This window comes from Natrix helvetica, assembly GCF_964273705.1.
Source record: "Natrix helvetica genome assembly, chromosome: 5".
NCBI classification, from domain to species: domain Eukaryota; kingdom Metazoa; phylum Chordata; class Lepidosauria; order Squamata; family Natricidae; genus Natrix; species Natrix helvetica.
The window spans coordinates 67579435-67604916 of NC_138551.1; the positions used below are offsets into that span (position 1 = coordinate 67579435).

Consider the following 25482-nt stretch of genomic DNA (forward strand, 5'->3'; position numbering starts at 1 on the left):
CTACATGGGGCTTCCCTTGAGATGCACTCGGAGACTGCAGTTGGTCCAGAATGCGGCCGCGCGGGTGATTATGGGGAGGACTAGATACTCCCCTGTAACACCTCTCCTGCGCGAGCTGCACTGGCTTCCTGTAGTCTATCGAGTGCGTTTCAAGGTTTTGATTACGATCTTTAAAGCGCTTCATGGCACAGGACCTAGTCACATGTGGGATCGCATCCTGCCCCATACATCCCTACGACCAATCCGCTCACACAGAGAGGGACTTCTCTGGGTGCCGTCCACTAAACAGTGTCGGGGGGCGACACCCAGGAGCAGAGCCTTCTCTGTGATGGGCCCAGCCCTGTGGAATGACCTCCCCCGTGACATCAGGATTACTTCCGATCTCCGCTCCTTCCGTGTACAGCTTAAGACCCACCTCTTTCAATTATCTGGCCTGGCTCAACCGTAGTTTTTTCTTATTCCTCCTGACAGTCCTTTTAAATTTTAAATTGTGTTATTATTAAGGGGTATTTTAATGGCTGATTTTTTAACATTCTTAATGTGATGTAATTGTTACCTCCTCCGTGCATGTATGTCTTTGTATATGTGTGGATTTGGATGTTTATGTGTTTGCACATATGTTTTTATGTTTTTTATGTTTTATTGTATGCCGCCCCGAGTCCTTTTTGGAGAGGGAGCGGCTAATAAATTATTATTATTATTATTATTATTATTATTATTATTATTATTATTATTATTATTATTATTATTAAACAACGTCAATATATTTTAGAAGTGTGTGTACATACAGACATGATTTTTTTTTTAAAAACAGTATTAACGCTGACATTGTTCAATTGAAGAAGAAATCAGGGCACACAGCCTATGTTATATCACATGGACTTGGCAATGCAAATCGCCAGACTGTAAAAAATACTCTGAGTCTGATGCACCAAAGAAATATGCAAGAAACATTAGGATAATGGCCAGATTCCTTCAGTACTAAAACAGATGCAATCAATCTGGTGCAAAAAAGGCTTAGGGATCTTTCAATATGGGTTTTTAGAAACATAACATTTTACAAATTAATGTAAAATCAAGATTAAATTAGATTAAATCTGTAACCTTCAACTGTGTCGAAAAAGCCTTGTATTTCATAAAAACATAAGTGTGGCACAGAATAATCTTATTTCCCAAAGCAGTTGTATACATGAGACCCAATCATTCACATTAATCCCGTAAATATATACCGAAGTGGTAAGAAAGTCATGCTGTAGGCCATTAGTATAAAATATTCAGAGAGAAGCTAGTAGCATTGTGAAAGCTCAGACATTTTGACTGTTTTTTTCTTGCATTACTTTATTAGATACTGACTTGGCTTAGGAGCTTTCACAATAAGTTTGGCAGAAATTCTCTAGTGAAAGAACAAACCAAATTTAAAAAAGAATAGTCCTGCATCATAAAAGCTGAGAGCCTGGATACATTGTTCTTCCTATTAGCATTCTGCTTACAATGTGAAGGCATGCTTGTATCATGACAGAAGAGTTTCTGCTTGCTACTTTTCAAGACAAATATAATATTTCTTTCAACAAATGCTTCTGGGTTTGCAGGAAATGCTATTTACAACCAGCTTAATTCTGCAAGCAATGCACCACAACACAAATGCAGTAGGAGCTATTTTGGACTGAATAGTAGCTCTTATTCAACATTTCACTATAATTATCCCTTTTCAAACGTTACATTTATAACTGAAAGCAGGCTTTTTGTGGAACATAGAAAGCCATAGGTAGTTATAGTGGATAAAAGTGCATAATCAGCTTAAAAATATTTTATGTTAGCAATATCTTGGCTTTTAAAAGGGTTTTACAGGGTCAATTGTGCCGCTGGAATGTTGCAATATACAATTTTAAAAAACTGAAACTTATAAAATGCATGAATGCATGGTTAGGTGGTTGGGATCCAAATGTTTTTAACTTTTGTAAATGCCGATATCTGGCATTTTGTTTGTTTAATGTGATATCAAGCAAAGATTGAAAGGAATTTTCATATAGGAACAAATATCAAATTATATACTACCTCATGAAACAATGCATTCATCTTGAATGCTAGGAGTATACTCCTGTGAAAACCTCATTGGTCATGTAATAGCCATTTAAAAGTTTTTGTCTGGCTTGATTTCCAGGAGAGAAATGATGAACTGAAGATGGCTCCACCAGAAAGAATGAGATGGACCTGATAATGGATTTAAAAATGACATATTAGAAGAATCATATGGAAAATATTGCTACCTTGGAACCAATTGTCTTAATAAATTAAAAGGCATATCCAAATAACAAGCCAAGAGAGTGACATGGATAATTTTCTTATATTGGATTTACAAAAGACTATTGTTAAAGCTTTGAAGAATTTTGTAAGAAAGGAGAAAGAAAATAAATAAATTAAATCAAGTTTCACAACATTATATGAACTGACTAAGGATCAAGACTGTGAAAAGTAAAAGAAGGGAATATAAAGTTGGTTTGTATAATCAAAGTTAAAATAGGAGTGTTGGTATCTCTGGTAATCCTTAATGCAGAATTTCCCAACCTTTCTGGCTTTGCAGACCCGAGTGGGGAGGGGCGATGTTTCTGTGTGAATGGTGCATGCAGTTCCATTTGCATGAACAGTCAGCATTTGCACAAGCTGTCCTTCATTTGCACAAACTGTCCCCACTGCTTGCACAAGTGGGGATCTGTATATGTGTGTGGTCACCCACCACTTCCATGGTCTGGAACAATTTGGAACAATTCAAGGCCCTGTAGTGGGTCACGGCTGGGGGTTGGGGACCCCTGCCTTAATGGACATTTGGTGATCAGGACTGAATGAAAGGGCTTTAAGGATTTGTTCATAGCTAAGAGATGGAAAATGACAGGAAGGGATCACTTGTAGCTCAACAGAAAGAAACAAGTTACTAAAATTGTTTATATTTGTTTTAAATGAAGATTTTTATATACCGTATTTTTCAGAATATAGGACGCACCTTCTTCCCTCAAAAAAGAGGCTCAAAATCTGGGTGCGTCTTATACACTGAATACAGCATTTTTTTGCCTCCCGAAACCCCACCCCTTCACCAAAATGGCCGTGCATAGCTTGTAGGAGGCAGTGACGTGCGGTGAAGTTTATGGCTGGTGAGGCTGGTGACATCATCAGCGCGAGCCACGGTCCCCTTCATGTTGACTCAGGAAGGCGGGAATGGGACGTGTGCAGGAGGGAGGCTGAGGCTAGAGGAGCCTCCTGCACACGTGATCCCATTCCCAGACCACCTGTGCAGAAGGCTCCTCAGCGCCTTTTCCCTTTTTTTTATTTTCATGATGAGAGCGGTGAGGCACTGCCTCCCCTGCCTCCTCTGACCGCACATCCCTGGTGGGAGGCTTTCAGAGTGCTCCTGGGAACTGGTGAGGGCAGAAATGAACAGAAAATGGGCCATTTTTTGCTCAATTTTGCCCCTCCCCCCTGCCTCAGCTCCCAGGAGCACTCTATAAGCTTCCTAAAGGCTATCCATGCCCTTTTTTTGACAAAAAATGGACCCATTTTCTTGAGAAATGGACCGTTTTTTGCTCATTTTTGGCCTCCTCACCGCCCCCAGGAGCACTCTACAAGCCTCCTAAGGGCTATTCATGCCCTTTTTTTTTGAAAAAAAATGGGGCTATTTTTGGGAGGTTTGCAGAGTGCAAAAACTTTTTTTTTTAATTTGCTTCTTCAAAACCTTGGTACGTCTTATACTCCAGTGCATCTTATACTCCGAAAAATATGGTAGTTCTTTTTTTACTTTATTATATTTTATTTTCTGTGCCTTCTATTTTTTTTCATTCATTCTTTTATTTTTTAAGTTGGTATTTGTTTTTATCTTTCCAACTTTAATTTTTAATAAAATTAGTATTAAAAATTCCTCTAATCTTTGTAAAAGAAAAATATCTTGAAATGCTGATTATTTGATGAACAATTTAAAATGGGAGTTCTCTGCCTGTAGCCTTCCCAACACTTCCTGTACTTTCTTAGTGACTTAATTTTATAGCTTTTTTACTTATAAAAGTGGAATGAAAGCTATGTAAGGTTGTAAAAGTTTGCACATGTCAAAGTAGCTAAACTCAGGGGGTTCTAACCACTGCTTTGAGCACATACAGTAAGGAAGTGACAAGGCCAATGACAAATTGGTTCCATTTACTTTTTCTGTTTCTATCCCTCTAAAAGAGCATGGAGCAAGGCCAGCAGTAGCAGAATTATGCACCACCCAAGGGATGGCTTCAAATAAGGGTTCTGGGTGGAAAAAAGGAAGTGTTTTCTTCTTAACTAAATGTACATGTTCCAGTGCCAAAGCATTGACAGTAAGAGTAATCAAAAGCTATCTATCTTTTTTAAGGCCAAAGTTACAGAAAAACCAAGATCTTCTAGGCAACACTGTAAATGTCCAAGGGAGAGATATTGTTCTCAAAAGGATCTAAATTGTCACAGCACGATAAAAGGGGGGGGGGGGTAAAGAAGAGTTATATTGCATCAGATCAAAGAACACACTGATGATACCTATGAAATTCCTGAAGACAGACATGAGCACAACAGTATATTCCATTCAGTTCCCCCCAAAACACAAAAGCAGTCCTAATTTTTTTCATGACAACACCTACAAAAGCTTTCAGTTAATAATAATATAATAATAATAATAAATTTGAATTTATTAGCCGCTCCCTCTCCACACAGGACTCGGGGCGGCGTACAATAAAACATATAAAACATAAAACATATGTGCAAACACATAAACATCCAAATACACACATATACAAAGACATACATGCACGGAGGAGGTAACAAATTACATCACATTAGGACTGTTAAAAATCAGCCATTAAAATACCCCATTAATAATAACACAATTTAAAAATTCAAAAGGACTGTCAGGAGGAATAAGAAAAAAAAATATTTACGGTTAAGCCAGGCCAGATAATTGAAAGAGGTGGGTCTTCAGCTGTACACGGAAGGAGCGGAGATCGGAAGTAATCCTGATGTCACGGGGGAGGTCATTCCACAGGGCTGGGCCCATCACAGAGAAGGCTCTGCTCCTGGGTGTCGCCCCCCGACACTGTTTAGTGGACGGCACCCGAAGAAGTCCCTCTCTGTGTGAGCGGATTGGTCGTAGGGATGAATGGGGCAGGATGCGATCCCGCATGTAACTAGGCCCTGTGCCATGAAGCGCTTTAAAGATCGTAATCAAAACCTTGAAACGCACTCGGTAGACTACAGGAAGCCAGTGCAGCTCGCGCAGGAGAGGTGTTACAGGGGAGTATCTAGTCCTCCCCATAATCACCCGCGCGGCCGCATTCTGGACCAACTGCAGTCTCCGAGTGCATCTCAAGGGAAGCCCCATGTAGAGAGCATTGCAGTAGTCCAGGCGAGACGTCACCAGCGCATGGGTGACTGTGCGTAGGGCATCCCGGTCCAATAAGGGGCGCAATTGGCGCATCAGGCGAACCTGATGGAACGCCCCCCTTGCCACGGCTGTTACATGGTCATCCATGGACAGCCGGGCATCCAGGAGGACGCCCAAATTGCGCACCCGTTCCACGGGGGCCAGTTGCTCGCCCCCAATGGCCAGAGATGGAAGCAACTGGTTGAACCGGGGGGCCGGAAGCCACAGCCACTCCGTCTTGGAAGGGTTGAGTTTTAGTCGGTTGCCATCCATCCAGACCCGTACGGCCTCCAAACACCGGGACATCATTTCAACGGCCTCGTTGGGGTGGTTCGGGGTGGAAAAGCATGGCTTAATTATTGCGGTGCCAAGTAAAAGATTGTTAGAGTTTTTGTTATACAACTATTTTAAATTTAAAAATCAAATGTAGGAGTAGCGAACAGAGTTTGTAAGCTGCTCAGATTTGTTGGACCACAGCAACAGTACTAAATACATGTACACTAAACACAGTATAGGAGGAAAAGTGATGAAGGAAAATTGATATTGCTCCAGGAATGTCTTTCAATATTTTATATTCAATGTATTAAACCCTTCTCCATGTCAAACCTAATAACATTATACAGATTTTGCTCATTTCCAATTGAGGCTTAGATACAAGAAGTTTTCTTTCACCCAGAATCATTCCCTTCTCCCTTCTAGGTTTGAATCCAAATTAAATCTGAGGATCCTATGGAAACTGTAGGCATCTAACTTATTGGGAGTTCCCGGATGGATAATCTCCCAGTTTTATTCTTCAACTTTTCGCATACATAGCTCTTTCCATTTTTTTCCTAATTTTTCAGAAACCCTGGCTAAAAATTGACTAAGTATAAGGGGCTTAATATGTAACATCAGTATAAAGTATGCACATAAAAATAAAACTCAGTCAATTCTCATGTGTGTGCATATATCAACTTTTATGATTTATTCCAGAATCACTCACTTCATATACTATGTGAGATGTGGGTATCTTTAAATATTTTCGCTGTATATTCATCATATTTTTCAACCTGTCCCTTATTTCTATTCCACCTTTCACTGTTCATGCATAGATGTCATTAATTACCATTCTTTTCTCAAGATGAGTCCTTAAGTGCCTGGCTATCAACCGATAACATGCACACTTTTTCAAATGTTCATTTGTTTTCAGCTCTATATTAATATATACATTGCACTGTAATCTGACAATCCTTAGTTCTGTACATCTTCACAGGAAAACATACATAAGGACAGAAAACCTGCAGCATGGCAAGCTAGCTATCTGGTTCCACAATTTCAAACAACAGCTACCTCTTCTCCCTGGTACTAATAGGTCCCAATTCCTTCTCTCTCATCTTTTGTAAATTGGTGAATTGAACTGAATTAAATCCATTAAAATTAAATTGATTAAAATAAATAATGAGCTGAGTTAGAATTATCTACCAGCATGAAGATGTTCTGGCTATCTTGCCTTTCTTTCCTTTAGGCAAGATGCAAATCAGTTAAGATCTTGTTATTGGGTAAATTAATAGACATATTAAAGTGGAAGAGTTATACTCACAGAAAGTGGTATATGCTTGCAAATATATTCAGAGACATTTCAAGATGTACTAGGCTGTGAAGCGATAAAGAATTTACAGAAACCATCATTCCAACAAGTATTTTGTGCTCCCTGAGGTTATGATGTTGTTGAATATGGACACAAACAGGAATATTCTAATTATGCCCACAAAGGTGAATGACCTCTACAGATTGATGAAGATTCATCTATCAGCTACAACAGGGATTGGGCCATTTTATGACTTGTGGACTTCAACTCCCAGAATTCTGGAGCCAGCTCAGGAATTCTGGAAGTTGAAGTCCACAAGTCATAAAGGGGCCATAGTTCCCCACCTCTGAGTTACAATACAGCTATAATACTGTGGTAATTCAACCTTGCCTATAAAAAGAGAAGTGAAGAAAGGAGAAGTTAGAAATCCTACCTTTCTGTCCATTGAAGATCATCTCAAAAAATTTCCCTCTCCCTGGCCAATGCAAGAAGGATTTATTGTTATGTCATGTTTGTGTGGTTAAAAGACTCACTATGAGATATTTATATTCCTAAAATAAAACTGTTAAAATTTACTGGTGCTTCTCCTGATATTGTTGGATGGTGTTCAGAGTCATTGGAAAGAAAAACTAAATGAAGAATAGAAAAGAGACATGGCAAGGCAAAGTATTACATGATCAGTACACACACTCACGCAAAACTAGGAGGCAAAGCAAATAAGACGACTTGGCTATGAGCAGGAACGTTGGGGGGAAAGGGACAGAACGGCTGGTCCTGGCTGCACAAGACCAGGCCTTAAGAACAAATGCACACAGCCAGAATTGAGAAGACAGCAACAGAAAATGCTTTTTCTGCAACCTAGTTAGTGTCTGCAAGAAGACTATAGAGACTGATTACAAACAATGGCATGATAAAATAGCAATTGTGGTATATTGGATTGACTGCAAGAAATGCCATTTGCCTGCCAACAAAGAATCGATGGGATTATAAAACAGACAAAATAATAGCAAATGAAGAAGCTATTTCTGACTTTAGAATACTATCAGACAAGCACTTGCCACGTAACACTTCAGACCTAACAACTGTTAATAAAATAAAATAAAAAGAAGACTTGAATAGTAGAGGTGCCAGGACATGAAGACAGCAGAATAGAAAAGAACAAACTGGAGAAAATCACAAAGACCTGCAAATAGAACTAGATGGACTGTGGCAAAAGAAAGCAAAGGTAGTACCAATATTAAAATGCACCAATATTAATATATTCCATGGGTGCAATCCCAAAATATCTGGGACTGAACACCACACAGATTGACAAAACCATCATCAGATAGTTGCCAATGTCGGCTTTACTTAAAACAGGTCACATCCTGCAACAATATGTTTAACACATCAAACAACACTTGCCTATCCCAAGTCCTTGGAAGGATTCAATAGGGAGACAAAAATGCAGAATCTAAACATCTGACTGTGTGACCAACTGTAATTCATTGCTTTATGCTTTGATGCTGCTTAAGGAAGAAGCAGAAGTCAAACCACTTGTAGCATAGATTTCTAACCACCTTTAGAGCCACGATTTCAAGCAAGAAGGTATGCCCAAATTACACACTAGCACAATTCTACCCTAGCTACTTAATGCTTTCCTCAAAAGAAGAAAATCAAGTTGGTCAAAACGTCTGGAGATGTTCTAATATTGCTCAGTCTGAAGCATCAGCTAGAATAGTTTGAATTTGGCCACCCAGGACATTCTCTAGGGAGGAAGATAAAGGCATGTTGAGTTTAGGCTGATCCATTGTTGGAGTGGCCATCATGCAAGAGCAGGAAAGCTTCAGCGGTACTGGACATTCCCCAACGAAAACCACAAGAATGGGAATTTCTGGCCTTCACTCTGTCCCTGTAGAAATTGTAGATTTTCTCCATCTACTAGTTAGCAAAGAGAATAGTTCCTTCCCTATTTGTGGCATGAAGAATGACGTCAGGCATTGGCCTCAATGGGAGGTATAGTACCAGTGGTGTCCACTTTGGCCTCTCTGAGATAAATGAAAACAGGCTTAGTTGGCAATTAAGTGCTCACAGTCCTGTGCAATGTTTTGTTCCACAGGTCTTTCCCCATATCAACACAATGTATTTTTTGACAATTTATAACATGTCCAAGTAAAACCCAAACTTCTTTATGTTCATGAGATGACAGTGCTTCACTCCATTGGAGTGAATATTCCTAATATTCACTTCATGTTACTTCTAATGTAGCTTGTTCCATCTCCCAATATTATTGTTCATATCGACTACTTTTTCAATGCATCTATACATCTGAATAGTACATCTGTTTCAGATTTCAGATTAGATTTAAAAACTCAGATGTATTCATATCATTCTAAATAAAAACACAGCAAAGTATTGAAATCAAGCCTAGACTAGGAACTCAATGAGTACGTATCAACAGTACAACAACAACAACAACAACAGCAAACACTATGTTAAAACCACTTCTTAATATCAGGGTCTGGTAATTGATGTAAAATTCCTACTAACTAATGCATTAAAAATGTCTTAGAGAATAGTTTTGGGAACAAATCCCAAAGTCTGGTCAATTGCTAAATAGACTACTAATAATTCCATATCATGATTAAGACAGTATTTTAAAGTTCTTGGAAAATCCTACATATGTTTGTAAGGCTATTACCGTGAAGAAGAAAAATGCTTCTTCATTGTCATAGCAGACTGGATAATGGGTTTTTACTAAAATTTGCTTGCATTTATTTTGATTTATTATCTTCTTATATTTAAGTTGGACTAGAAGACCTCCAAGGTCCCTTCCAACTATGCTATTGTATTGTATTGTATTGTATTGTATTGTATTGTAAATGTCTCCCAACTACCTTCATAAAACTTAGCCCAGCACACAAGTTGGTTTTGTTCAACAGTACCTACTAATTCACTATTACTTTGCAACTAACTATTTCTGCACCACACAGATTGGTCAGGGCTTCAACAGGTCCAGAATCAAGACAATCAAAATAAGAATAGCTTTTAAGGATCTGAAAGCCACTGACCTTTATATATCCTTTATATATCCTGAACTCTTACAAAAGAGAAATTTGCCATCATTCTAATTCTCCATAAAAAGGGAACTGATTTGAACAAGCAACATATTCTAAATCCTTCACCTTCACCCCAATAATCTTTTGCCACAGAGAGAGTATTAAATCTAGCGTGTGTCATACAAGAGAATTGGAACAATTGCATGACAGCTGCTATGATGGATGTAAAATCCTAAACTGACTTAGATCCAAGAAGCTTAGCAGAAAGGAATGTTTGTTCTCCAATAAAAAATGCTTGGCTGATTCTGCAACATTAGGAATGAGATAGCTTCTTTCACTTCAGACTGGGCAACATAACTTTCTATTTGTCCTGCTCATTCAACACAAAACACAAATACTGCAAAAAAAAAAAAGGCATTCATCTCTGGGAGGAAGCCTGGATGAAGAATTCCTTCAGATCATAACAATTAAATAGAAAATAGCTGTGGAATTGAAAAATAATTATTTTTTATAAGTAAAACATATCGGGTATTCTTTTTATATTAAAGGAGTATGTCAATTTGCCAATATGTTTGCATTTTAGACAGTCCAGTTCAATTATTGATTAATCTAGACTGAGATGTACACGATTTAACTTTCAACAAGTGCAGTATTTTGGCATACCGGAATAAAACTGTTCCCATTTTTCGAACTTATTTTGTTATTGCATCATATGGCTTGCAAGAGAAAGTGCAGATGATAATCAGACAGCCCATTATTTCAGGTTTACAGTTAGATATGATTATTATATTAGAATAAAAAATTAAGCAACAAAGCTCCTTCTTTCAGTAATTTGGTATATTTTAAGGACAACAGGATACTTTACATTGGGGAAGAGTTTGTTCCCAAAGTAATTATTTTAAATATAGTTCTACTTAAAAAAAAAAGTTAAAGAGTATAATCCTACTTAATTTCACGTGGGAGACTAGCTCTACTGAATTGCATCATAGGCTGTTTCTGAACTTCTGTAGGATATTAATTACTCTCAATTACATCAGTGTAATTCCATTTTAATTCCAAGTCAACATTTTCTATATTCTTGCTGCACTCAACTATATTCAGACATAAATTCTAGCTACGTCTATGGAAACAGGCAGAGGATTATAATCTAACAACCCCATGCCCATGGAAAAAGCCCAGAGGCATTCTTTTCAGCAGTGTAACTCTTAACAAGGATGTATAGAAATAAAAAAAGATAAAGATATACTTCTACTTGCAAATGATAGCAATGCCAAGGAAAGACAAAGGAGAATGCATTATGTGAATAATTAATCCAACATTTATAGCTGAATGTTAAACAGATACTCCATGATGCTCCATGAAACTACTAAGCCATTACGTCCCTGCCTCAGTGTCTCTCAGAGAATGGCATGGTTTATCATATACAGGTAGTTTTATGACAACTGAGCTTGAAATTTCTGTTGTTAAGTGAGACATATTTTAAGTGAATCACAAGTTGATCAATTAGCAAGCCGGTTGTTAGGTTAGTCTGGCTTGCCCATTGACTTTGCTTGTCAGAAGGTCACAAAAGGGGATCACACAACACGGAGACAAGCAATTGGTCATAAATATGAACCAGTTGCCAAGCACCTGAATTTTGAAATTAGGATCACGGGAACGTTGCAAAGGTCGTTATTTTGAAAAAAACGGTCCTGGGTCACTTTTTTCAGTGCTGTGGTAAGTTTGAACAGTCCCTACATGAACTGTTGAGGACTATCTCTATTTACCACAGCAGGAAGAGATTCAACTGGATAGATTTCTCACTCTTGGAGCAATCCTTCACCTGCTATTACCCATTTCCACTTTAGGGCTGTTATCCTGGCCAGGCGGATTGTGCTGAGGAAAGAAGAAGGAGGAGGAGGAGGAGGAGGAGGAGGAGGAGGAGGAGGAGGAGGAAGAGGAAGAAGAAGAAGAAGAAGAAGAAGAAGAAGAAGAAGAAGAAGAAGAAGAAGAAGAAGAAGAAGAAGAAGAAGAAGAAGAAGAAGAAGAAGAAGAAGAAGAAGAAGAAGAAGAAGAAGAAGAAGAAGAAGAAGAAGAAGAAGAAGAAGAAGAAGAAGAAGAAGAAGAAGAAGAAGAAGAAGAAGAAGAAGAATCCCACACCCCATTCCCCCAGCTAAAGAAGAGTTACGGGATGGGCGGCTGAAGGGAACTTCGCCCAAGGAAGGCGTGAGGGGGCGTGGGAGGGCCAGGACGAGCCAGCGGGAATGTCCTTCGTGCCGGGTGAGCGTCGAAAGGCGGAAGCCGAGTCCCTCCTACGCGTCCCATCCTGGGAGCAGACACTCGGGACGGCGGGAGTAGCGCCCCGAACTTGCTCCTTTCCCCGAAAGTGAGAAATCAAAAGTCAAAGTTAGGAAATCAGCCAAGAGAAAGAAAGAAGAGAGGGACGGTTCTTTGTTTGGCAGAGCAAAAGGGGGGGACGGGACGCTGTGCAACTTGTGGGCGCTCGGGCAGGCTGGCTCCGTCGATAGCGCCCTGGCCAAACTTGGTGGTGGTGGGGCGAGAGCCGTTGCTCAGAGGCGTTTTGGGGCTGTGTGGGTCTTAGATCTCGGGCCGTGAAGGTTGCCAACTTACCTCGGGACCCGGGTGACGGTGTGACGAAGAGGCCGAGCAGCAGACAGAGTATCTGGGTCGGGGGTCGAGGGAAAGGAAGGCTGCGCTGTCGTCCTGCCTGGAAACGCTCTGACATTCTTAATCCAGGCTGAAAGACAAACTTGGATCAGCTGGTCCCAGCCCCATGAATGCACAGTTGCGGAGCAGAGCGAAAGAGTCCTGAAACTCAGGATGTGAGATGTTTCCTGCATGCAGTTCACTCCGAAACCCCTCCTGCTCCCTGCATAGGCTGATGATGAGTTGGGCTTTGGTTTCAATTTTTTTTAAAAAAAATTAAACTGTTGGTGGGTTGGCTTTTTGCCCCCACCTCCACCCCCCACCCCCTTGGCAAGAACAAATCTGTTGACCGTTTGCAACAACTGAGCAACTCATCCAAGCTGGCAACAGGAGGCACTAAAAATCTTTTTAGTGAAAGAAGGCAGGCCTTGTGAAAAAGTGCCCTTGCCAACTTTTACAGTTGTCATTATAATGGAACTAATTGTTGTCTTCTTCGCTTTCCTCCTGCTGCTCCTGTGCCGGGTCCTAGCGCCCTTCCAGCTTCGGTAGAGAAGCTTAACAGAGAGGTTGACCTGCCTGCCAGTTTTCAATCTGTTTGGAAGGAAACACGTTCATTTGGAATTAATTTTTAAGGTTGGCTGTAAAACCCCTTTTCTCCTCCAAGGATGATAAATGATCTTGTTTTGTCTCGAAAGTCACTCCATCTCAAGTCTCAAAATAGTTGAGTTTGCATGTCTGGAAAATGATTAGCATAAAAGTGGATAGGTTCTTATTTTAATTTGCTTTAAAACGTAGGTTATGATCCCATTCCTTTTAGGGCCAACTGAGGAATGTTGCAAACCTACCTTTATAATTCTAGTAGTGAACCACCTGGTAGATACATTTGAAATAAATCCTGAAGGCAGAGGGATTTACTGGTGTAGAGACCACACAGACACAACTGCTACTATTATGAAGAGAAGAAGAAGAAGAAGAAGAAAAAAGACTGTGGTTCACTAAATTTAAAATGACAGAACTTGGCTATCCCTGATTGATTTCTTTTATTTATGAAATGCTGTGACTGAAAAAGTTCTGCTCATATGTCTGTGGAAAAAAAAACACCACCAAAACATTTAACCTAGGGACCTCAATATCTAACAGATCTTTATAGCTTATGGAGGTCAGATGAATCTGTGAACCTTGCTTTTTGCATCCAAAGCTCTGTGGGGTTTAGAATTTCTCCTGTTTATTTTAGTATTTCTCATCCCTTCCTATTGATTCCGGTGAAAGAGAATTTACTCCACCATCTCCTAATCTAGTTTAATTCTGGACCCATTTTAGAGGATTCTGAGAGTTTTATTTTTGCTGGCATTGTGTCATTTAATACACCTTGTTCTAGTTTCACTTTCTAGCAAAGCACTTCTGATGATATAACAATGGTGGCATATCTTGTCCTGCCAAACAAATGGGAATTCTTCAGCATTAACCTTCTCTCTTCAAAGATAAAGTAGTCTGGCAGCTTGCAGGATTGATATATTACATGCAGGTCACGCCCACCCCAAGCTCCGTGAAGGGGAAAATCATCATGATATGTCATGTGACAGCAACGTGACACTGTGAGTTTGACACCCGTGAAGTAAAATGCCCATAAAAACTTGTTTCCTGCTTTCTAAAATAAACTCAATCTCTATGAAAACATGTAATCATATATCATTAATTGCAACACAAATCTTATACAAGAAAAATGGTGTTAGGGATGCCTCTCCCCTAAAATACAAATGTATAAATTCAGTCAGAAAAAAAATATTGGGTGCAACTTTCATGGCCCATCTGTTGCTATCAAATTGTAACTGAAGGTGGCAGACGGTGGGAAACATTAAATGTATGGGAAGCAGTCATAATAGTTGCAATTAATGTAATGTTAATTCCATTTTAATTAATCAATTTTAGTTTTAGTTCTGGTCCTGCAACATTGGACATTCTTGTCCTTTCATAGAGGTTAATATGCTATTGCAGTGTAGATGGGCAGCTATAGCTACTAGGTGATTATATTTGTATCACATCTATATCTTTTTCCAGTAACGTGTAGGCAGATTTTATTCAGATTGGAAGAAGGAACGAAAAGTTTGTTTTCCTCCAAAGTGGACTGCAAATCATGGGAGCAGCAAGGACCGTGGAAGCACATTTTCTGGACAGATCTGGATTTCGGCCATTTGTCCTAATCCCTGAATTGGAACCTCTAAGGCCATTTTGGTGAACCTATGGCACCCATGCCAGAGGTGGCACACAAGACCCCTCTCTGTGGGCACGCGCACCGTTGCTAACTACTTTTCCGGGTTCTGTCATGTGCATGCATGCTGGACAGCTGGTCTGGTGCTCATGTGCATCTGCAAAAAAGGTTGTAAATCAGGCACAGTCATGCGCTACCTATTTAACGACTGCTATGACCTTAGACCAGGGGTCTCCAACCTTGGCAACTTTAAGCCTGGAGGACGTCAACTCCCAGAATTTCCCAGCCAGTTTTCTGGCTGGGGAATTCTGTGAGTTGACGTCCTCCAGGCTTAAAGTTGCCAAGGTTGGAGACCCTTGCCTTAGACCATACTTCTGGGCTCAATTATGGTAGTTAAGTTGAGGATTTGTATAGGCAGAAGCATCAGAAGCATTTTATTTCTTTTCAGTTATGCTTTGGCTCAGAGGCATACTTTACCCTTACTCTCATTTCCTGTAAAGCTCTTCAGAAATCTAGATTTGAAAGTCAAAATGTATTGTGGGCCATACAGGGATACCTATTTAGTCCTGGATCAGAATGCCTTATAGCAACTCTATTTTTTCTTCACCATGCCTGGCTGTCCTTCCCATGTGTCACATGATTCTGGGCAGAAAGGGTCAGTGTAAGGAATTTCCAACAAGTCCTACCTATATGCATATGTGTGCTCCAAATCAAAATTTGATCTTTAAATCTGGATCTTTGCACAGCATTAATTTCCCATAAATCTGGGTTTTTGCATACCACTAATTTCCCACCTCTCTGTGTCTTTTTAATCATTGCTAGGTTTTTATGTATACCTAGGCCTCCATAATTTGCTGCAGCTGTAATCACTCAAGCACTTATTTTGTGCCATTTATTAAAACAAACATACTTTATTTTTTTACTGCTGCGGGGTTGAGTTTGCATAAGTTCCACATACTCTATGTTGGTTGGCCCAGTAACATGTCAAAGAGGGAAACTATAGCCATTTATTTAAAAACAGAGTTTTCAGAATGGGATTGCCTCTCCTGCCTTATCCCAATTCCTGGTGAAATTCCCAAGGGATCTCCCCATTTAAATCAGATTGTGCATCTTAAGTATCTGCCAGAGGCAATTCCTGGAGGAACAATTATACCCAGCCATTCCAGAACTCAGGGTGAGAGGCTGTGAGTGTAGAAATCCCAGGACAGGATATAGCAGGCCTGTGGACAGTGTTTATGACCAGACATCCTGCTACAATTACTTGTAAAAGTCCTCATGTAAAGAAAAAGGCAGAGTTCTGGGAAGGACGTGGCAAAGCAGACCTTGAAAGCTTCGTGTTAGTGCATACATGTACTGGTAGCATTAATAGGCCATCAACCAAGGTTATCTCTTCTTGAACAGCTTTGTTCCCTATGCCATCCATCTGGTAAACTCACAAGATTCATTTTTCTCGTCATGTACATGTATACGTCCTAGACTGTTGTTTCTCTGTGTCATATATGTGGGTATGTGGGTATATGCATAATTTTGTTTGTTTATTTTGTCATGTTTATGTGTTGGTGTCAGTGGTGGGTTGCAGGCAGTACACCCCGGTACGGACATACCGGTGCCTGCCCGGAGCACTGGGTACTGTTCCGGTACGGTGCTCCGGAGGGCCCACCTGCCCGCTCATCGTCCTTACCTGTCTTTAAACTCTTCAGCACTTCCACGCACACGCACAGCGCATACAGCACCTGCACAACACTCCACCAAGCAGCTTAAGCGTCGCAGGGTCTTGTGGAAGTGTCGCTGGAGGGTAAGATGCATGCAGGCACTGCGCATGTGTGCACATTCATGTGGAGACGCCGGGCCCCGTTGCAACCAGTACGGTTGCAACGGGATCCGGAACCCACCGATGGCTGGTGTATATTGGAGGTGGAAACCTTTGAGAGCTGAATGCAATGAAAATTTATTTTAATGTATGCAGATTAGTGTACATTTAAAGCGACAATAAAGTTATTATATCTCTTCTAACTAACTAGCATATGGAGGAAATAATCTGAGCTGGTAAAATATGTGTAAGACTATCTTTAGTCTCTATTACCAGGAATTGGGATGAGGCAGAAGAGGCAATCTCGTTCTGAAAATTCTGTTTTTAAATAAATGGCCTTTTTAACATGTTCCTGGGCCAAGTTATGTAAACTCAATCTTGCAGCAGTAAAAAACTAGCGTATTGAAGAAATAATCTGAGCTAGTAAAATATGTGTGACACTTTTTTAGCTTCTGCTAAAAGAGCCATGGGTGGTGCAGTGGATAGAGTGCAGAATTGCAGGCTACTTCTGCTGACTGGTGGCTGCCAGCAGTTTGGCAGTTCGATCCTCACCAGGCTCAAGGTTGACTCAGCCTTCCATCCTTCCGAGGTGGGAAAAATGGGGGACCCAGATTGTTAGGGGCAATATGCTGACTCTGTAAACCGCTTAGAGAAGGCTATAAAGCACTGTGAAGCGGTATATAAGTGCTATTGCTATTGCTGGGGTGCTGCATTTTATTGTGTATTTATCTCAGTGCATTATTCATATTCAAAGGAGATGCCATCATAGATCTGTTTATCCTAGATGTTGAATCAACCCTAGATCTAGCGTACAGCATCATCTGCCCTCAACTGTGGAAGCCTAAAAGCTGATTTGTGACTTCGGACCAGCCTGTCTTTTTCACTCCAACCTGTCTCTTAGAAAAGTTGTTGTGAATGAAGAAAAAAAAAAAACCAAGTTTGCAAGCAAATGGAAATATAACATTAATCTGGTTTAAAAGAACTAATACAGAGTTACTTGACTTTAAAGTGAGATGCCTTGGATAAACATGGCACATGAGGTAGGGATAAACAGGAGCTGGCATTTCTTCCTTTTCATTTTGCATTAATTCAAGCTGACGAATGACGAAGAGTTATCAGATCTAAGAACTGATTAGAATTTTTATAAACTTATAAAATTATTGTATTAAGAAAATCTTCTTTCCTGGTCAGTTATGAACACTTGCAAGCTCACTACCAGGTACAGATATTATCTTGTTTTTCTTTTAAGGTATGAGCTTCAAATGGATTGATTGTCTCAACCAGATGTTAGGTATGGATTGCATAATATGATTAATAATTACTCCTTCAAAATGCCTTTTTGATGGGAAAATAGAGAAATGGACGTTTTGTTACCATTAGGGGCAGATTAAGTAAAAACAATGCAGCCCCAGACTACATGTATTACCAAAAGTTACAAATGATCTCTAAATCTACATACTGCTGAACGCTCATATTTATTTGTAACCTTTAATGGGTAAAATGTTCCATCATAGGCAACAATTTTTGAATCAACATACCTCACATAGGCTAGCTTAAAGAATGCATCAAAAATCTGAGACCTGGGATTCCCATGGGACTAAAATTTGACAATGTTGTGGCTGCTTCATACTCCTGCACTGCTGCTATTAGCCATAGTCATATGATCCTCATTTCTAATGTTCCTTGTCAGCTTTCTTCAAGGAAAGTCAATGGGAAAGATGACAGGAAGTCAGAAGCTGCTCCTACTCCCACTGGTTTTTGTTTTTGTTTTTGTTTTTTTTGCTTGTTCATAGTCTGTTTTTGTTTAGGTAAGGAAATATCTCTGAAAGAAATAGCACAACAGATGAGACTGATTGTCTAGTCTATTCCAAAAGTTGTGACTGGATTGCAGTTTATGATGTGACAAATTATTTTTTAACTGTACAGAGTATAATTGTATTCACAGGTTATATTAAATGTTAATTAAATACTTAACTTCAGGATGTGCTATTCTTGAAGAATGCATAGGAACTTCCTGTTGTATAAAATGCAGTTCCGTTTGTGTAAAACGCAGCTAATCTGCCCATAATCCTAGGGCTAACATGGTTTGACAGTTGTTTTCTGTACAGAATTTTAGATGTTCTTTTTGATGTTTAAAAGCTTGGGGGTTGAGTATGTAAAGAATTGAATAAACTTGTCTGGACTCTGGATGTTAAAATCTTAAAAGATGCTCTTACTCTTGGAGATCTCTTCATCAAGCCCACAAGGAAATGCTTTTGCTGTGGTACTTTTAGTGGAATGGGCCTCAATTTCCATTCTACTTTAAGGGGAATTCATAATCAAATCTTACAGCAGTTTACAGATAATGGTGTAGCAACTTCCACCATGCATTGCAGTAGCTGACTAGTTTAGGAGAAGTAGAGGAGACCACATAGAACAAATGTTCCATTCTCTGAAACATCTGCTGTTTCCTGGTCCCATCATTTGCTTCCAATGTTGGCCTCATACACTGACAGAGAGGGTTAGAAAGCCTTTTAAAATAAGAAACCATATCCAAACAATCCACAATCATGCACTCAGTGCAAAAAAAAAAAAAAAGTCCATTTAGGTTTATTCATGACACTCAGCAGGAAAAAAATGCAAACTACTCTGTCTCCATCTCATGTTGAACCAAGTTAAAATCTCCCTGTGAATTGCTATGTTTGAATTGTTGAAAGGGTCACTTACAGACCCAAATTTCCTCTCCTGTTAAAGACTTAATTATTCCAAGAAATATGTAACTTTTGGTGAACTGTGAGAAGATGCAGAGTTAATTTCAAGCCACCATTATTACATTAAACAAGTGGAGGCCTTGTATTTTTCAGAAATGATGCAAAAATAAGCCGCAGGAGTGATAATGACTTTGTTTTTGTCTATGAATGCTCATTAAAAAGACGAAAGCGCTTTTTTTCAAGCAAAAAGAAAAATGAACATTTTATCACTTCAGTCTTGCCTTGCTCCAAAAACCTTGCCCTCAAAATATAATTGCAATATATTTCTGGAATTCTTAGTCGTAGACCAGAACACAGAAAAGCAAAATAAATAAACACACATACACATAGTATATATCTAAATAAAAATCATAACAATAAAAGAAAAACCTGCCTCAAATTGTTGACAGTTCAAATGTGCGGATCTGTGTTAAGTCTTTCCTTTTTGACATTGCAACCTACTTCACAAAATTAAGCTACATTTGGACATAGTTTAAAATTTGGATATTTAGCAATAGTACTTACGCTTATATACAGCTTCACAGTGCTTTACATCCTTCTCTAAGCAGTTAACAGAGTCAGCGTATTGCCCCCAACAATCTGGGTCCTCATTTTACCAACCTCGGAAGGATAGAAAGCTGCGCCAACCTTGAGCCTGGTAAGATTTGAACTGCCGTAAACTGCTTGCAGCAGGTGATCCGCAGAAGTAGCCTGCAGTACTGCACTCTAACCGCTGTGCCACCAAGGCTCATTTTGTAATTGTTCAGTTATAAAGCTACTTAACTGATTTGCGGGAGCAATTTATGCTATCAAGGATGTAATAGCTTGGAACCAGACATATTTTTTTAGTGTTCCATATCGCTGACTTTTACTTTAATTTCTGCTTTTGCATGATCAAGCTTTAAAGTCAAGAGTGATCACGTTGAAAAGCTATATAAGCCAAATGTAACCTCTACAAGGCATCACCTTGAAGATTGCTAGAAATCATTCAATACTAAACAGGCAAGTCCTGAAGAAGTTAGACTAAACTTTAATCAACTATTACTCGTGGCTATTTAATCAAATATTACTCTAATATCCTGATTTCAAACAGCAGTAGCCCAGCCTTATGTATTAAAAACATTTGGAATACATTTGAGACCTTGGACATTAGATCATTACCATTTTATATTCGATTATATCCAGAATAGGAAGACTAGATTATAATGAAGACAGGCTCCATACAGTAATTTGAGCTTTATCTGTTGGGTAGTTAAAACAAAGTACTTGTATTCCCTTAGGCATGTTTAGATACAGCATATTTGGGGGTGGGGAGATTTCCAAGATGTCAAAAACCAATCATAAGATGTCTGAAATTTTGGACCTATCAACCTTGATGGTTTTTAGGTCTCTTCACAAAAATGAGTGTTATTTAGATTGTTGATAATTAATCTCCATCTCATTGTCAGTGTTCCATTGTGCAGGAACATTTAATGCTCCTTAAACCGGTTTCTATTCTACAGCAGATGGCAGCTTCATACAGCTTACTAAAAGTATTCAAAAGGCTAAAAGGGCAATAGTTATTTTGGTCAATTTGGTTACTTTTCATGAACACAGGGATGATAATTACAATTATCCAGTCTCTTGGGTCTCATACTATCTAGATAGAGAAATAAAGAGGCCATCCACCCTAAGATAGATTTTTAACATTCCACTGGGATAAAAACCCTGATCCAGGGCCTTGCCTCCTCTAAGTTGTAAAATAAACTCCTTTATCTCCTTAAATAATATTGACAACAATTGGATATCAGCATTCAGTGTTTTTGTTTTGTATGCACTTGCAATATATGTAAGCACAATACAAAACCTAATTTTCTCCCATGATAAGTATGTTCCCCATGTCAACAACTCAGTGAAGTAGGATGGATCAGTGCAATCCAGTGAGCTTCTATGTCTGATTTTAATCCAAAATCTTAATACTACACTGATATCTAGTTTGTAAAGAAATGCTTATCCCATTCTATTGATAGAACTAGCTTAGAAAGATGCTTATTTGCACCAACAATAATTCACTAGAAAAAATATATTTTTTTGCCGCCAAGTCTCCATTATTTAATCTTTTAGTTTCTAACAAAACAAAAACTGATCCTTGAATTGATTAGGATCTCTGGGGCAATGCTACAATTTCTTTTCCTGTAGAGTTAGGGTTGCCTTAGGAAATATTTCTTTTGGTTTCAGTCTTTGTCAAGCCAAGGTTGTCAAATTAAAATATAGGTATTAGCTTTCCCACTTTTCATTCTTATCAAGTCATGCAGCTTGTGTAATGATATGAAAGGAACTAAAAATGAATGATACAATAGATGAAAAGCTTGAAGATTCATACAGAATCTGAATATAGTAATTTCTTCATATTTTCCTCCATTGGAGGATACCACTTGAGTCATAAGAAATAGATGTGCAGATTTATATTAGAAGAGGACTTGACTTGCTTTCCTCTGACCCTAAAAACTTCTAGGACAAAAACAGAGGAAAATTTTATCTGTGTAATCCAACATCTATTTTGAAATCTGAAATATGCTTTAAGAGGTTGAGGTAGTCCTTGACTTACAACAGTTTGTTTAGTTACCATTCAAAGTTACAACAGCACTGAAAAAAGTGACTTCTGACCATTTTTCCCACTTATGACCATTGCAGCATCCCCAGAGTCACATGATCAAAATTCAGACCGTTGGCAACTGGTTCATATTTATGACAGTTGCAGTGTCCCAGAGTCATTTGATCCTCTTTTGCGACCTTCCAACAAGCAAAGTCAATGGGAAAGCCAGCTTCACTTAACAAACGGGTTATCAACTGCAGTGATTCACTTAACAACTGAGGCAAGAAAGATAGTAAAATGGGGCAAAATCCACTTAATAAATGCCTCAAACAACAACATAAATTTTGGGGTCAATTGTGGTCGTAGGTTGAGGACTACCTGTACTGTAAAAGTAAGCAATGGGAAATGTACTACAGTGTTTTCCCATGGACTAAAATAGCTGACTGATCTCATGGTTAAAGATTAAAGATTCCACAGTCACCTTAGAGAGGAGTGGTGTAAAAATAAAATAATGAAATAAAAATAAAAATAATAAAATAAAGAAGGATTGTTCTCTCAGTCATTCCTCATGGAATTTAGCTTCTTAAAGCCATTTCATTTAGGAAGCCATACAACTTTTTTTCAGTTCATTTGGATTAATGGAACAACATGAGCAAATTCAAGTAGATTTTAATATATCAATCACATCATTTCTTTTAATTAATATCATTTGATGCTATCAATAACACTATATTTCTGAAATAATTACAAGTTACCAGAAGTGTCATAATGTCTCTATGAATCATTTTATTTGGTAAGTTGAAGTACCAAATCAATAAATATAGAATATATATTTTTCTGCCTTTGACCAGCATGGATGCCAAATCTGATAAGGCAAGTCTGTGTAGAGGTTGATTTCTTTTATTCTTTTCTCGAATGGGTTTCCTTTTTTTCCTCACCAATTTAACTAGAATTATCTCATTGTCACTCAATCCTCTAGTATCATAATTCATACTTATTTTTCCAGTGATACTTTCATATGCAAAATAAAATTAACGTCAATCAAGAGTATCTAAAATGGATTCACCTGACAGAATAGTTTCCATCTATTAATTTTTTTAAAATGAAGTTTGAACTTTGTGATAAGATTTAATATTTTCAGATGCATACATTCTTTTGAAATATATTGCTATTGATGAAAAGTGATACCTGAACAAATGAAAGTTGATTTTCAGTGATCTACTTAGAGATGATAGGCTTATTCAGCACTGGAAAGATAAATATATGGCCCCAACTACTCTGTGGTTTGCAAAATTGATGTTTTAGCAACTTTAAGCAATTCACTTATTAATATAGATTAGCTATGATTATAATGAAATATGGCTATTCATTGTATCCATTGCTCTTGTAGCTGATTATGGGTATTCACTGAAATGCTTACTCAAATCTTTTTATGTATACATGAATTTGTTAATATATTTCCTGCTTGTTTATGTTCCTTTTTTATATTTATTTTGTTCTGTTTACTCTTTTAAATAACTTTCTATGTTTCATAGATAGATAGATGAAATGAGATGGCCAAGCAGATCCCAGAAGATAAAGACGTTATGCATTATAAGGCTATAGTACATGAGATTTTAGTAAGCTAAGTAAGTATTGCAGAGGGAAGAGTTTGAATTATATCCATGCCTAAGGCTAAAAAAAAGTCCTTCCCTAATTTACTGAAAATTGTTTCAAGGGGGAATAGAAGGTAAAAGAATCATGCTGTTTGCAGATGCTTATATATTGCAGTCTATAAAGTTAATGTATTATTTTACAATTCAAATTATGTTTTAATACTTCCCCTTGGAAGTCCTCATTCTACTGGAAAAGCTAAAGGAAACATGAATGGAAAAAAAGTGTTTGGACAAAGGTTTGCTCTCAGTCTAATAAACCCCAGATCTTAATCCAGTATTTTTAGCCACACCATTGCATTATATCAGTCTTTGAGCATAGAAAATTTCTGGAAGATTCCTATCACACCAGAAATTAATTTTTTTAGACTAATCTTTACTTGTATCTTTACAATTTATATTGCTGTATTTGGTTTCCTCATACGATTTACATTGATTGCTTTCTTAGTATCCCATGACTATCACTAAGTGTTGTATCTTATGATTTATGATGAATGTATTTTTATGATGACTATGATCATGATATTTTAGCTTTTATGTTCAATGAAAGTTTAGGCACCGAAGACAAATTCCTTGTGTGTCCAGTCACACTTGGCCAATTAAGAAGTCTGTTCTGTTATGTTACTGTATGTTCTCTTCTGTTCTATTCCTATTCCTATAAGCTTTATTTGACTCTATGTGTAAACTGTTCCTTTTGTTCTGTAGATGAGTGGAGCTGTGCCTAGATAACCCTAGATTGTGCATGCTATAAAGATAGCAGTATAAACTGGCTGCAATCCTACATTCAGCTAGCATCAATAGTATTGATGAGATCTGACTTCATAGACAACTATAAGATTCCATTATCAATAATAAAAGCAATTGTTCTATATCTCAGAAAGGATGATTCATGCTCTGGAATGACAGAAGTTTGGAAGCTTTGTAGGGATATTTTGCCAAACCATTGTTTCATATTAGAATGCTAAAGCAGTGTAAAATTTTGTATAAATATATAAATGTAACAGCTCCACCATGAAACATTATCATAAAAAAGACAATGCATTTATAATTTTTTGTAAGTCTTTCCAAAAATAAAATCGCATTTGAAATGAATGTTAAAAATCATTAAGTAGAACTTCTAGAATGCCACCAAGCATAATTTAAATTATTCAGTTAAGAAAGGTAATATCATGTACATTGTGAAAATGTCATTTTCAACACCTCTACTGCTGAGCAACCTGTTTCATTGAGAATCTGTATTTTAGGTACAGGCTTTTGTTGTTGTTGTTGACTTTTTTCTACATTACTTCAGATTAGATTATAATGGAGTTTGTCCAAATTAATATTTTTATTAATATTTTAGGGAATATTTTTATTTCTGTATATGTAGCGGGGCAGGGATGGACCACTTGATGACCTCCAGATGTCATGGATTGCAGCTTCCACAATTCATTGCCATTGGCCACGCAAGTTGGAACTGATGAGATATGATATCCAAAACATCTGGAGGATACCCATGAGTACAGATAATTTAAATGTTGTCTTCAATAGTTACTACCTTCCCCCAAAAAATTTCAGTACAGGTAGTTTACTGATCCACATCTGTTTATCTTCAACAATCATCATGGTTTAAAATTCTCGGTTCCCTTATATCCATTTTTAGCATATTTAATTCTTTTCTTCAGCATATGTTTTGAAGATTATAGGCACACAGCTCATATCTTATCATTTCTTTATTCCATGGTACGCTCAATGGCCAAAAGGAAGATTATCTCTCACCGAATCCATGGGTTGGGATGGGAAAATCCTATAATAAACTAATAACTAGAAAACAGCTATATTAACAAGTATTTCTAGG

General features: G+C 38.2%; 1 protein-coding gene across 1 annotated transcript in view; it reads right to left on the bottom strand.

The window, feature by feature from the left end:
* Positions 1 to 12907, bottom strand: part of ADAM12 (ADAM metallopeptidase domain 12) — a 294296-nt gene extending 281389 nt beyond the window's left edge. Inside the window, exon 1 of the mRNA XM_081954809.1 lies at positions 12635 to 12907. Coding sequence (XP_081810935.1) covers positions 12635 to 12749 — 115 coding nt within the window. The 5' untranslated portion in view covers positions 12750 to 12907. The remainder of the gene's footprint in view (positions 1 to 12634) is intronic.
* Between the last annotated feature and the right edge of the window lie 12575 nt (positions 12908 to 25482).